The following is a 16,002-nucleotide window of genomic DNA, read 5'->3' on the forward strand; positions in this document are numbered from 1 at the left end:
GGACGAGGGGCATCTTGGACTACGTGCACACAGATGTTTGGGGTCCCACCAAGACGCATCACTTGGTGGTCGACATTGGTTCGTCACGTTTGTTGATGACTATTCTAGGCGTTGTTGGGTGTACACCATAACGAAGAAGAGTGAAGTCCTAGATATATTTGTGGAGTGGAAGAAGAGATTAGAACTGCAGACTGGGAGAAAGATCAAGACGTTGCGATCCGACAACGGCGGCGAGTATACTTCAGACCCCTTTCAGCAGCTATGTCGAGACGAGGGCATAGAGAGGCACTTCACAGTTAGTCATACACCGCAGCAGAATGGGGTGACGGAGAGGTTAAATCGATCTTTGCTGGAGAAAATTCGATGTTTATTGGCGCATAGTGGTTTGGAGAAGATCTTTTGGGCTGAGGCACTTTCTTATGCGAGCCACCTCATTAATAGGCTGCCTTCATCTGCGATTGAGGGGAAGACCCCTATGGAGATGTGGTCGGGAGAGACAGCACATGACTATGACCAGCTTAAGGTATTTGGTTGCCCTGCATATTATCATGTTAAAACTGATAAGTTGGAACCTCGAGCTAGGAAGGCCATATTTGTAGGATTCAAGCATGGTATCAAGGGATACAAGCTTTAGGATCCAGTTGATAAGAAGATTGTGCTGAGTAGGGACGTCACATTCGATGAGGCTTCTATCTTGAAGCTTCCCAGCTCTCATCAGGTGGAGAGCGACCCGACGGAGGAGATATCGCAGGTGGTGGAGATCGATGCAGCTCTACATCGTCCAGATGGTACAGTATCCATGCAGGTGCCGACTAAGGTGACGTCAGGCGAGCACGACGATGACACGGAGGATACGGGTACTAATATACAGGATCAGGGACCAACAGCTCAGGTTCAGGATTCGATTGCGGTTCGGAGACAGAGGAGAAACATGCAGATGCCAACACGGTATGCCGACTACATTCAGAGAGGCCGAGCAGAGTTCGGAGGCTGATTCGTGGCAGGTGGCTATGCAGGAGGAGATGGAATCTCTTCATAAGAACGATACATGGGAGCTTGTTGAGCTTCCAAAGGGGCGGAAGGCAATTGGTTGTAAGTGGGTATACACGAAGAAGGAGGGCATTGAAGGTACTCCATTGAGGTTCAAAGGTAGGTTGGTTGCGAAGGGCTATGCACAGGAGGAAGGAATAGATTATAATGAGGTTTTCTCTCCGGTGGTGAAGCACTCTTCGATTCGGATTTTGCTAGCTTTGGTGGCACAGTATGGTTTGGAGTTAGATCAGTTGGATGTGAAGACGGCATTTCTTCATGGTGATCTTGATGAAGAAATATATATGACTCAGCCATTGGGATTCCGAGCTGTAGGAAAAGATAAGTTGGTTTGCAGGTTGAAGAAATCGCTATACTGTTTGAAGCAGTCTCCTCGACAGTAGTATAGGCGATTTGATGGTTTTATGCTTGGTCATTCGTACACTCGGAGCCCGTTTGATCCTTACGTATATTTTTGCAAGTTAAAAGGAGGTGCGTACATTTATTTGTTGCTCTATGTCGATGACATGTTGGTTGCCTCTATTTCCAGGTCGGCTATAGATGAATTGAAAGTTCAGCTATCAAATGAGTTTGAGATGAAAGACTTGGGTGAGGCGAAGAGCATTCTAGGGATGGAGATCGGCAGAGATAAAAAGAAGTGTAGAATTTGTTTGACACAGGTGGCTTATTTGAAGAAGGTTCTACAGTGATTCCATGTTAGCATGGATACGAAGCCAGTTAGTGTACCTTTAGGAGCCCATTTGAAGCTTTCAGCTGGCCTTTCACCGAAGTCAGTTGAAGACCGTGAGTTGATGACGAAGACTCCATATGCCGCGCATTGAAGCTGATATACCGATGTAATACAGGCCGATTATCACACGGTGAGCAAGGGGTTCCGAGATACCATGCAACAATCCAGGTAGTCATACTGTTGAGATCTTTCCGTAAATGGATTGTGAGGTACATTCGAGTACCCAATGTTTGTTGTTTATGACGGACACACAGTGGGGAGTTTGTGCATTGATATGTGATTCGATTATGCCGGATTTGATAATCGCCGTCATACTACGGAATATGTGTTACTGACCCCGCTGCGCCGGTGTTTGGAGATCACCTACAGTCTACGTGCTTGTCCTACACTAGGCAATAATATACATTACGAGGCTGTGAGGAGGCTATTTTGCTTGAGACTTTTGGAGGAACTTGTATACGCAGAGATCCTCACTATCATTGTGATATGCATAGTTTATCTATTGGCGAAGAACAGGTTTTCATCAACGAAAGCATATTTGACTTCGTTATCACCTACGTTCGCAATTTCTTGTAAAGTGGATTAAATGTGACGTCCACACAAAAGGAAACGTCAATATGCCACTAAGGTTCCGAGCAACAATTTGATCATTGTCGAAACTTGTTGCACATTCGGATTTAGCGTTGATCGCATTTGATGAAACTACGGCCGCTTGATCCCTTGGGAGAAGAGGTACGTAGGCAACCACATTGGTGCAGCCGAGTTTAGAGAAACGACACATTGGTGCTCATGTTGGTGTCGGCTCAGTGTTGGGAACACTTCGCCGAGGTGGAGAATTGTTGGATAGGATTCCTAATCTATTTTGGTAGCGTGAGGTTATTAGGATTCCTGAGGTTATTAGGATTCCTAATTTATTTTGGTAATAGGTTATTAGGATTCCTAATTTGATTTGGCTTTTGGTTTAGAATTCCTAGTATGTTTATGATTTTAGGATTTCTATATATATGGAACAATTGAAGGAGAAAAAAAAAGAGAATTAGCATTGTTTTGAGCACTTTGAGTGGGAGATATTGTGAGGGAGTTGAGAGCTTTGGTTAGGGTTATATTTGAGTGATTTTGTGAGTTATAACCCGTTGTATTTCTCCTACATATAGTGAAATCTCCCCATCCTCTCCCTGTGGACGTAGGCAATTGCCGAACCACGTAAATCCTTGTGTTTGGTTTAATTTGTGTCGTATTTTGGTGAATTACACTCGTAATTTAATTTGGTTTTCTTCTCTCATCGCTCACCGACTCGTTTGGTTGTCGAGCACGCTTCCGCACGGCGCGCAACACGGACCACACGGCGTGATCGCTGGAACAAATGGACCAGCCCAAACAAATTCTTGGGCTGATACCTGATCACTCACTTAACCAACCACAACGAACAACCATATGACAAATGGGGCTCTGGCCTTTTTCTTCGGTGCATAACGATTCAAAACATGCAAATCAAACTATTCACGGATTAACACAAAATATTCTGAAGCACCAACAGATCCAAAACATGCAAATCAAACTATTCACGAATTAACACAAAATATTCTGAAGCACCAACAGAACACGATATTTTAGGTGGAATCTTACGCCTCGTTTGGTACGCGGGAATGGACAGACTTGGGAATGGAATGGAAGAATGAATGGAATGGATTGCATGTGGGAATGGAATGATCATTCTCATTCTCTTGTTTGGGTGCGTTCGTAGAATGAAGCTAGAATGAAAATCTCATTCCCATTCCCATGTTTGGTATCATTAGTACACAAGTAAGAATGAAATCTCATTTTCTAATAATGCCCTTACAATAACATAGATTTTTAATAAGATAAAAAATAAATATTAATGATAATAACTAAATAATTTTATATACGCATATGTTATATTAATCTAGGTATGTGTTATACTAATGCTCGTGTTATCCATCAGGTGTATGTTTCGTTTATATTTTTTAAACAATACTCGCTATTTCTTAGTCTTAAAAATTAAAGAAAAAAAAAGATTACCGTATCTTTCATAGGTCCAAAAAAAAAAAGAATGATATCCACAATCCACAGTTCTAGATATATAAATTAACTTATTTGATAAAGTATCAAAATCACTCAATTCATAATAGCAAAAATCCATAAAACAATACCAACTAAAATAATAAGTTTCGAAATAGCAAAATGATATACTAGCCTAAATTGTCAATCTAAAATTGCTCACTTGCATAGCGCCTCACCCAAACATTCTTTATTATTAATATTGATATAATTGAAAAATACCTAACTAGTTTTTGATTCTCACTTGAATGGGAATGACCATTCCTTATCTTCTCACTTGGAATGCTCATTCCCACAAATAGTGGGAATGATCATTCCTAGGGAATGGTCATTCCAACATCTAAAATATTGGTGTGTTTGGTATGAGGGAATGGGAAGTGGGAATTACATTCCATTCCTCCTCATTCACGCGTACCAAACGAGGCGTTACATCCACAAACAGAAGTTCCTCCACAAGGTCCCATCAAGTTATTCAGGTACATGTCACCAATATAACATATAGTTGTCTAATTTAGGGGGTACAATGTCCTCATGATATTTCATCCCATATTCAAGTTTATAACCGATATACAACGTAGAACTTCATACGAAGCAGATTCCAGCAAATCACAACAGATAATATGAGGTGTTGAGAAGAGATGCACAGTTTTTACTAAAATTGTGACCTCGTAGGCATTCTAGCTTCATCACATCAGAGGGATCAATGAAAAGATTCACCTGCGAAAACGAGGAAAGAGCAATTACGACATCAGGAAAAAACAGTATTTTCAATATAGATACAAATAAAAAGGATTGTTGGAAAACATGTACGATTCTGCTGTTATCAACACAGTAATTTCTCCAATTTGATGCAGATGAAGTCACCAGAAATCTTACTTCTAGTTCTAGGACGCAATGCTTATTGAAGATATTATATGATACTTGTAGATAATATCATTAGAGATTCAGTTAGATATTAGATACTATATTTAGAGACTTAGATACTTTCCATCTCTTGTAACCTCACTATATGTACACATATGTATATTGATTTACATAATACATAGAAATTAATTATTCTCCAAAGCAATATGGTACCAGAAACTTGAAACCCTAGCCACCAAGAAACCCTAGCAGCCATCAGTCCTCTTTTTCTTTTCCGGCCACCTTCAACCAGTTTTTCCGGCCATCTTCAACCAGTTTTTCGGGCCATTGATTTTCAGGTTTATTGTGCATCGGTCGTCGTCGCTGAGCACCCTCGTGTTGCCTTCCCCTTTGCTCCGTATTTCAGGTTTCTTGGCCACCATGTCTCGATCATCAGCTACCTTCCCCACCGGTGTGTTAACCAACCCACACCGCCTGTTGTTCAAAATGCCCGTCACTACCTCTCCATCAAACTCAACCCCTACAACTATCTGTGTTGGAAAACGCAGATCTCTCCTTTCTTGTGTAGCCAATCCCTAATGGGATACATTGACGGATCTGTTCCACCACCACCCACCCATCTTACTTCCGCCAACCAATCCACCCCACAAATCAACGCCGAGTTTCTATCTCGGTAGCAACAAAAACAACTTGTTGTCTCTATTCTCCTTTCTACTCTCTCTGAGGAGGCTTTTCCACTCATCGTCAGCCTTAGGACGTCCTATGAGATCTGGACTTCCTTGGCGTGTGCCTATGCATCTCCTTCGAATACAAGATTCCTTCAACTACATGAAGCCCTTCATGAACTCAAAACAACAGGATCTCTCATCACTGCCTACCTCTACCTTCCCAAAAACATCTCTGATTCGCTTGCTTGCCGCCGCTGGACGTCCGATCTCCACTGCGCACTTAAACGTATATATTTTTAAGGGTCTCCATCCTGAGTTCCGAGATCTCACTAGGACCCTCAATACTCGTCCCGAAGCCGTTTCCTTTGAAGATTTGCACGCCCTTCTCCAAAGTCATGACTACATTCATGGCCGTCCTATTGTGGAGGTTCTCTCTCCTATGGCACATCTCACCGGCGCACTGTTCCAGCGCCAGGTCGCCGGCATGCTGCCCACAGGTTGCTTCTCAGCCGACTTGCAGTCTCTTCTGTGGCCAGTAGCGTGTTTGCACCTGGACTGGCCAGGGCTGCGGTAGGGACTGGCCGCTGACTGGCAAAGGTTGGCCACCAACTGGGCAGGGGGCTAGCCTGCCTGCGGTTCCCTCCTCTTGTCCTACAACCGGTCTGGTCCTCCCTGCTTTGGGCCAGATTGCTTCCGCAGGTTATGGCCTGTCGTCCTACGACCAGGCTGCTATTGGGGCCGCTGCTTATGGTCTAATACTTGGCCCAAGCACCTATGCCAGTCATGGTTTACCTCCCCAACAGTTCTATGGGTACAAAAATCAGTCCAACGGGTACAACAACCAAGGTCATGGCCGTGGACGTAGCCATGGTCGAGGCTGTGGGCAGTTCAACACTCGATGCCAAATCTGCAATGGTTCTAATCACACTGCCCTTACCTGCTATCAGCGTGGTGTTCTCGCCGGCTCTCCTTCTGCTCACATCACCAATGTGCCAGCTCTGTATGTAGCATCCCCTACTTGGTTTCCAGATACCGGCGCAAATCACCATTCACTCCGGATTTTGGCCGTTTGGACGAATCTGTCCTACCTTGGCTCCAACAGCCTTCATATTGGTAATGGTAAAGGTCTCACTATCTCTCATGTTGGTTCATCCACCTTACACACACCTACTACATCATTTCATCTTTACAATATTTTGTATGCCCCAACCATTTCCAAATCTTTATTATCCCTCCAACAACTTACTAAAGATAACAATGTGTTTTTTGAGTTTCACCCGCCTTTTTTTGCTGTGAAGAATCAGGTCACCCATCAAACCCTACTTATCGGACCCAGTGAAAATGGCCTTTACACTCTCCGCAACCAAGTCGCTATTCATTCCCCCTCTGTTGCTCATCTAGCTGAACAGACCTCAACTGATATCTAGCACCAACATCTCAGTCACCCGCATAGCCAGCTAGTTACAACTATAATAGAGACATTGTCTTCCTTGTCCTTCTTTGAAGTTTACTTCCCTATGTACTGCTTGTTAACTTGGCAAATCTTCTAGGCTGTCTTTGTCAATTTTCAATAATAAATGCAACTCTTGTTCTTGAACTTATTTTTAGTGATGTTTGGGGTCCTCCTTCTACTATGTCTTCTAATGGTCATCGGTATTTTGTTTTGTTTGTTGATGCATATTCCAAGTACATGTGGATTTTCCCAATTTCTCAAAAATATGAGGTGTTCACTAACTTTCCTAAGTTTTTGGCGAAGGTTGAATGTCAATTCAACACGAAACTCAAATCTATTCAAACTAATTGGGGAGGGAAATTTCGCAAATTACTTCTTATTTTTCAATCTTGGGGATTGTTCATCGTGTCTCTTGTCCTCAACACTCACGAACAAAATTGTGTTGTTGAACGTCGCAACCGTCATATGTCGTTGAAACTGACCGTTCTTTATTAGCTCATTCTTCTGTCCCTCAAAAATATTGGCATTATGCCTTTGAAAGTGTTGTCTGCCTCATTAATCGCCTGCCATCTAAAGTCTCCTCAAATCAATCCTCATTTCAGTCTCTTTCCATTTTCCCCATATATCTATTTTTAAAGGTCTTTGGGTGCCTTTGTTTTCCATATATTAGTCCCTACAACTCCCATAAGATGGATTTTCCTCCTTGCGTGTTTCTAGGTTATAAACATACACATCACGACTATCGGTGCCTCGACCTACATACATGACACCTTTATATCGCGAGGCATGTTCGGTTTGATGAGCTTCAGTTCCCGTTCCGTAACATGAACAACTCCTCTCTCGGTCCCAACACCTCGCTCGAACCCCCCTTCTACCTTTACCCATCATGTTTATACTCCTCCATCAAACTCAACTTTGCCCGCTTACTCTCTCCAACTTGGTCATGTCGTTCATCCTCCTCCCTGCACCATCCCCTTCTAGTCTTCCTGTTCTCTGTGTACCCTTTTAGCTACTCCTTCCCCCTCTCCTCCGGCTTCCCCCTCCTTACAGTCTACCCCTAGTGTCACCCCACCACCACCTCACCACACACATACTATGCACCCGCACCCTAACCCGAAACCTAGAGTATTGTTTTTCTCCTTCCGCATCCACATGCACTACTACCATGCCCATACCACTTCTTGAACCAACATGCTTTACCATTACTAGCAAGGATGCTAAGTGGCGCACAGCTATGGCTGATGAGTTCAATGCCCTTCTTCGGAATAGCACTTGGTCTCTCATTCCGGCATCTGCCACCATGAATGTGGTTAGGTGCAAGAGGGTCTTCAAGATCAAAAGATGGGCGAACGGGTCGATTGAGGGATATAAGACTCGTCTGGTTGCTAAGGGATTCCTCCAATAACCGGGTGTGGACTATGAGGAGACTTTTAGTCCAGTCGTCAAGCCCACGACGATCGCTATCATTGCCTTGACCGTGTCTCATGGATGGTCTATTCGCCAGCTTGATGTTCACAACGCCTTTATCCACGACAATCTCATAGAGACCATCTATATGTCCCAACCACCTAGTTTCGCCGATCCATCGCTCTCGAGTCATGTCTGCCTCCTTCATCGGTCTCTATATGGCCTCAAACAGGCCCCCCGAGCTCGGCTTCATCGGCTTTCTCGAGCACTTGTTAGTAATGGATTTACAGGGTCCAAAACTGACTCTTCCCATTGTTTCTACTCAAATGGCGAGATTCAGTATTTGTTCTTGTCTATGTGGATGATATTATTGTAATAGGTAATAATTTGGCGCTTATATCTCGCCTCATCACCACATTGTCGACACATTGTCGACCGCCATTAAGGATTGGAGTCCTCTACATTATTTCCTCGGCATTGATGTGGTCCCTCCCTCGGGTCTCCTCTCTCAGCAGACATATTTCTGAGCTCCTTCAAAAAGCAGGCCTCTCTGACGCCAAACCACTCACCACTCCCCTCTCTACATCCACAGTCTCACCAAACTCTCTAGTACTCTACTCCCTGACCCGAGTACCGGCAGATTGTGGGCGCCCTTCAGTATATCACTCTGACTCAATCTGATATGTTCTTTGTAGTCAATAAGGACTGTCAGTTTATGCATCAGCCGACGGAGAACCACTGGATAGCGATCAAACGCATCCTCCATTACTTGAAAGGGACAATCGGTCACGGGACTCACAGCCTATCATTCCGACGTGGACCCACTGATCATCTCCAAGCCTTCTGTGATTTTGATTGGCCTGGATGTCCTGATGATTGCAAGTCGACAAGGGGTTTTGCGATCTTTCGTGGTACGAATCTCATCTCGTGGATGTTCCGCAAGCAATACACCGTTTTTGCTCTTCCCACCGAACCCGAGTACAAGGCACTTGCAGACACATCGGCCGAACTGACCTGGCTTCAGCCACTCTTCTCAGAAATCTGTATCTCTCCATTCCCCTCTCATGCTTTGATGTGACAATTTGGCGGCCACCTACATGTCTGTGAATCGGGTTTTTCACGCACGGACAAAGCATGTTGAGATCGACTTTCACATCGGCCGAACTGACCTGGCTTCATCCACTCTTCTCAGAAATCTGTATCTCTCCATTCCCCTCTCATGCTTTGATGTGACAATTTGGCGGCCACCTACATGTCTGTGAATCGGGTTTTTCACGCACGGACAAAGCATGTTGAGATCGACTTTCACTTCGTCTGTGACAAGGTTGCTCGTCGCGACCTTTAGGTGCAATTCATTAGCACGCAGGATCAGCTCGAGGATATCATGACCAAGCCGTTAACCCGGGCCCGTTTCGAGTTCATGCAACCCAAGCTGCAAGTCGTTTCACACCCTTTGCTTGTGGGGGCGTATTGAAGATAATTATATGATACTTGTAGATAATATCGTTAGAGACTTAGTTAGATATAAGATACTATATTTAGAGATTTAGATAGATACTTTCCATCTCTTGTAACCTCACTATATATACACATATGTATATTGATTTACATAATACATAGAAACTAATTATTCTCCAAAACAATAATGTTAAACTCCCATTGCAAAGCCATAATTACCACACTTTTTATGGTATCAGGAATCAAGTAACGAATATTCAGGAAGGTTTTGAAGTTGAAAGACAAGTGCTTTGTTTTCTGAACATTCCCATCTTTCATAGTCTTGAATGACATAAATGTTTAAAATGAGCAATTGCAACAACTTAAATTAAGATCAATGGCCATCTAAAGCAGCGGAAATGTTGAAATTGAGTCAAAGTAACTATTGACAATGGCTCTTGTACGTGGAAATGTTGAAATTGAGTCAAAGTAAGTATTGACAATGGCTCTTGTATTTTTCTTCTTATCAAAGTAAGTATTGACAATGGCTCTTGTATTTTTCTTCTTATCATAGAAGAAACTAGCATGAAAATCTACTATGGTAAGTGACTGTAGGAATCACCTTTTCATTCTTTCCAATATGCACTTATCCAAAACAAGTTACCTTCGGATTTCCCAAGGTTTTCAAGTAAGAGAACTGAGAAGGAAATTCAAAGTTAAGATTCTCCTAGGAACTATTCAATTTCTAGTCTCATTCATTTGTCTCATTCATTTGTCATGTTGTCATACTAACTAAATAATTGTTATCTAACTTGTATTGACATGAAAAGGAATGTCATCATAGAGAACAGATGATGAAATTTTATTTATTAGGTAACAAGCACAAAGAAGAGCATCTACCCATAAATATTTAGGAACATTCATCTGCAACATCAAGGCATGACTATTATATACAAAGCCATGATGATGTGATTACTAGATACAAAGCCGGATTGGTTATACAATGGATACACAGTCACACTGTGTTGATTTCTTTGAGACTTCTTGCTAGTTTTATGCCTAAATTCGATATGCACTCTTCTCTATCGCTGTCGAGGAGTGACCAATCTTCCAACTTGATGTCAAAAATGCATTCTAATGTGACTTGACTGACGAGGTATACATGGAGCAACCACCTGGATTTGTTGCTCTTGGGGAGAATGTAATAAGCAAACTAAGAAAGACTATATGGCCTTGAGCAAAGTCCTCATGCACCATTTGACAATGTTCAAATGCTTGATGTTTTTGGAGTTCATCAGTGTTATTCAGATGATCCTATGTTTATTCGATGTTGTTACACAGGGATAATTATCGTGGCAGTGTATGTGGATGAAATATTGTATCTGAACACAGCGTGAAAGGTATAGAGAACACGAAAGAGCATAGCAGGCATCGTGTAACCAAGAACATGAGAACACCAAGACATATCCTTTGGATTGAAATTGCTCACAGCCTATGTTGCATGGGTACAGGTTCGGGTACGGATGCCGGAACAGGTATGGGTGTGCGGCACCACAAATTTGTAAAAGGTAGCGTACAGGTACACTATATAAATATTTATGTACACATATATTATTTATTGAAATTAATATCTATATGAGAATTAGAAGTCCTACAATAGTTTTATGTTTCTTTTATTATGTGGATTATAAATTGGAAAATTGCTAGTTTTTAAATTAGACATCCAAAAGACACTTCAAAATCACAATTCGAAACCTGACCTATGTCCAACGAGTTTCAAGAAGTGGGTGTGAAGTGTAAGATGTATGTCCAAAAAATGCACAAGTATATTAAATAAAACATGTATTATATAATTGAATACATGCTCACATAAATGCATGCATTTATGCAAGGACTAAGGAGTGTCCAAGGTGTTTGGGTACAGGTACAAATACGAGTCAGCTGCAAGCAAGGCTTCAGATTAGAAGTACCCAGGTAACATAACTCACAGGCAAGCATGGAGTGCTTATTTCTTAAAGAACATATGCCTTAGACCTATTGTGAGAGATTGGCAGTGAGAAAAGATGGTAGGATGTTTGAGGATACTAAAAGATACGTAAGGCAGACTGGGTTCATTTACCTTAATGTAACCAGACAAGGTACTTCTTTGTTATAGGCTAGTGAGTTCATTCACGCATAAGCCAAAGGAAATGCATTTGTTAGCCTATGTCAAGAATGCAATGGGAAAAGAGTTATTATTCAGGAAAAAGAACATATAGGCATGGAAGCCTACTCAGATGCAGGCTATGCAGGAGATAAAGCAGATATAAATTCGAAATTTCAATATTGCACTTATTTGCATGGTAATATAGTCACTTGGAGAAGTAAGAAGAACGTAGCATCACGATCTAGTGCAGAAGCAGAACCCATAGCCATGGAAGCCACAAATTCTAAGATAATGTGGATTAAAAAAAGACAGTGCTTGGGTTCATGCATATAGCTTCGTACACCATGTACATCAATATTAGAGCAACTTTCAGGTATCTTTACCAAACCTCTTTCATCTACCTTTTATTAGTTAGCTACATGAAGGGAGTGTCAGATGTTATTAGTTATTGTTAGCTATTGATTATTTGGATATATGGATTCTTTATCCATCCACACCACTTATGTATCGACTCTCCTAATCGCAGTTAGGGGAGATTAGCGTTTGGTAATACAACCATTTGTCTCTTCCTGTCTACAACTATATTTGAAAATACCCTAGCAAAGAGCTCTCGCAGTTCAGTGTCGGTGCAAGCAGCTAATCCCAGAGTCCAAGCACACTCCAAATGCACCCACATGTGCAGATGAATCCAAATACAGAACTAATTTAGGATGGGATAAGCTCAAGGGGTGATAATTTGATAGTGATGCTAGCAACCTAATTACTAGTAAGTAAACAACTATTTCTATTTTCTAGTAGATGTATCATATGTCAGTAATGAAAGATGAGAATGACATATTTCCGTAACAAAAAAGCCCATGCTTGATTAGGTCTAAAAATTTTGATATCCCTGACAAATTTAGTTATCTCCAAGTGGATCACATATGACAAGAACCAGATTAGAATTCCAAATATGACTTAGGGCTGGAGGTAAGAACTTTTTCCTAGGAACATATAAACCATTGGTAGAGTAACATAGGAGAATAAATAAAGATGAACATCAGTTTACCTTAGGTCCATAGCGTCTTACAAACCATTCAGAGGTCTTCGAATTGGAAGCTTCAAACATGATCTTCTCAAGTCCCAAACGGCCTACAATCTTTGCAATTATGTCCGTACGGAGAGAATCAGCATACTTGCATACATCATCAGCATCGATCATGATCATGTCTGCCCCAGCTTCCAAGCATCGCTCAGCCCTTCTGATCAGCAAGTTCACATCTTCTATAAACTCTGCAAAGCATTAAAAGGAAAGAATGCAATCACAGTTTATCAGCACGATAAATATTTCAAATCTATTATGGCTCAAAATAGAAAATTATAACCTTCAAATCTATTATGGTTCAAAATAATTGCAAACAAATATCTGACCTATATTTGCATCCTACAAATGTGCATAAGGATACTGATGTTGGATGCTTTTCACGAGCAATCAGCCGTACCAGTTGCATTTTAATTTCAAATATATTATGGTTCAAAATAGAAAATTATAACCTTCAAATCTATTATGGTTCAAAATAATTGCAAACAAATATCTGACCTATATTTGCATCCTACAAATGTGCATAACGATACTGATGTTGGATGCTTTTCACGAGGAATCAGCCGTACCAGTTGCATTTTAATTTGAATAGCTGAAAACTTTCATACAATACAGCTGCCTCCTATATGTAAAAGTTCACACTGATGCAAGGGGTAATATATGTGCACGATCATATTGGTGTGTGTATGCTTTTCACAAGCAATCAGCAGTATCAATTGCCTTTTATAAAGCTGAGTCCTATACATAAAAGCATCACACTGATGCCAATGGTGATGATACATGTGCATAATGTGATTGGTGTGTGGATACTTTCATGGGAAATCAGCCGTATCAGTTGCGTTTTAATTGTAGTTGAAACCTTCATACAATAAAGCTGAGTCCTATATGTAGCATCAGACTGATACAAATAGTGATATATGGTGTTTTTTATATTAATTAGCAATCATGAGGTCTAAGAGCGTGTAGCACATCAAGAAATTCGACATTCCAAATGATCAGGAAGTACATATAGTTACTAGCTCAAAAAGATTGACGAAAAATTCCTAGTGCAAAAGAAATGGAATAAGTCATAAGATTTTTTAAAGCACATTTTCCTATTAAAAAATCCAAAAGGCCAGTTAAGTGAGAAGTTAAGAAGTCTTTGTATGCCAGACTGTGCTCATAACCATGCAAATTATCTTTTTCAAAGTCAGCTAAATTTAACACCCTTCATGCATAAGTTATGGGTCAAAGCTTGCACAGAGATCTCTCTCAGAAAACAGATATTGCATATTTCTCATAAGTAACAACAAGAGAAATCTTATGACCCCAGAAACATACAGAACATCATGACAAGGACACCAGCAAACAGAAAACAGAAAACAGGTATCAGGACCTCCCTTCTATAAGTACATACTAACAAGAGCAAGAAACTGAAATTAGGTAAAAGAAGTAGTAGGCTGTATATGACTAAGTTTTGAACATTACAGCTAGAAATACACATTTACCCAAAAATTGATAAAATATCTAGTTCACTTTAGAGATAAAAGAACATCCTACTCTATCTCTTTCCTCTTTCCCAATAATCAGCTATTTCTAGTTTTGAGTCTGCTCCAATATCATTTCCCTATTGATGAATAATTATTCATATCACCTACATAAAACTGTACAAATATGAAAGACAGGGACCTGAGCGAGAAGAGGGAAAGGCTTAATTTATTACCTGAATTTTGTTGGACTGGAGCTATATAAGCCCCAAATGCTCTATCACCGGAAACGGGCATATCAGCTGTATCAAACTTTACCGCAAACTGAGGCCTCACCTTTAGGCCACCACTCTTTATGAGGCGAATCAACCTTAGCAGGGTCTCCTCAGGGACTTTAAGCGATCCAGCGTTTAGCTCAACGGTATCGAAACCTAGTTGTTTACAGTCCTGTGAAAATCTCAAACATATAAGACACCTCCCACCTGTCTAAATAGAGAAGGATTGATTGATTTAGCAACACTCAACTGACCTCAACATACTTATTGAAAGAAGAAGGCCCTTGGCGAAGTATATGCTCTTCCCAGTCACCAGTACTAACACATACATCATGCTGGTGAGCCAAATCAATTACCTCTTTGATGAAAGCCTTCGGCATCAAACTGTGCGAGCCGCCAGAGAACTTCAACCCGTCGACGAACTGTCCCATCGATTCGAAAATATCCTGCACCCAATGGTGATAAAAATGTGTCACTATATCCATTATTAAGGTCAATTAAAGATTTCCGAATCAGCTGGCAGGCACAAAAGTTTCAAAACCCAATCCCTGATCAGGTCCCTAGCCATATATACTTCTCAAAACTGAAATATCCTTTTCCAGTAATAAATGAAACTATGAAGTTCAGATAAATCACAGTGAATACACCATCGACAGGCAAATTAGGGACACGGGCAAAAAAGTCATTTCCAGCCATGATCAACGCCATCAGCTGAAAACTAGAGAAATTGATAGCTTTTGGTAATTAGATCGGGACCTGGAGGGTATTTTGGGAAAAGAGGCTGTAGCTAGGGCTCCGCATCTCGGTGACGCCGAACCTCCGAGGCTTCTCTGGCCGATCCTCGTCGTCGTTGAAGCTCTTCCACCCGTAGTAGCAGTAGCTGTACATCGACGACGATGAAGCCATTCTCTCTCCTCTCTCTCTTTTCTCCCTCTAGAATCTCCGCCTCCCTTCGATTTCTCTCTCTAGAGTCTCTCCTTCGATGGGAAATGGTGGAAGGTCTGAGTTTATTCTGGAATAGTCCAGTGACACCGGTCCCTGTTTTGTTAGATTTTGGGAGACTGAAATACCACTTTTAGCCTAGAAAATCACACCGACTGACTAATAAAATCTAAAAAGTTACATCTTTTAGGGGTGTTTGGTTCCTTGAAAGACTCTCTTGAAAGCCTGACAAAAGTGTCAAAATTATCACTTTTGGCAGACTTTCAGCCAAAATCGTCTTTAAAAAAGAAGATTTTGACTGAAAGTCTGTCAAAAAGTGATACTTTTGGCAAGCTTTCAAGAAGGCATTTCCCTCAAAAACAATGAACCAAACAGGTAGCTCAAGGAACATTTTGCAACTCGTT

The 16,002-nt window shown here is 41.3% G+C and overlaps 1 protein-coding gene across 1 annotated transcript; it reads right to left on the bottom strand.

Annotated features, from left to right (window-relative positions):
- Nucleotides 3,366-15,716, bottom strand: LOC109820447 (protein HEAT-STRESS-ASSOCIATED 32). The gene is made up of 6 exons (XM_020386591.1): nt 15,413-15,716; nt 14,911-15,102; nt 14,618-14,828; nt 12,883-13,106; nt 4,285-4,576; nt 3,366-3,401 (listed from the first exon to the last, which is right to left on the bottom strand). Exons 1-5 carry the CDS (start codon nt 15,560-15,562, stop codon nt 4,466-4,468), a joined length of 888 nt encoding a protein of 295 aa, XP_020242180.1. The 5' UTR covers nt 15,563-15,716; the 3' UTR covers nt 3,366-3,401; nt 4,285-4,465.

Source organism: Asparagus officinalis, chromosome 8, assembly GCF_001876935.1.
Source record: "Asparagus officinalis chromosome 8, Aspof.V1, whole genome shotgun sequence".
In the NCBI taxonomy this organism is placed as follows: Eukaryota; Viridiplantae; Streptophyta; class Magnoliopsida; order Asparagales; family Asparagaceae; genus Asparagus; species Asparagus officinalis.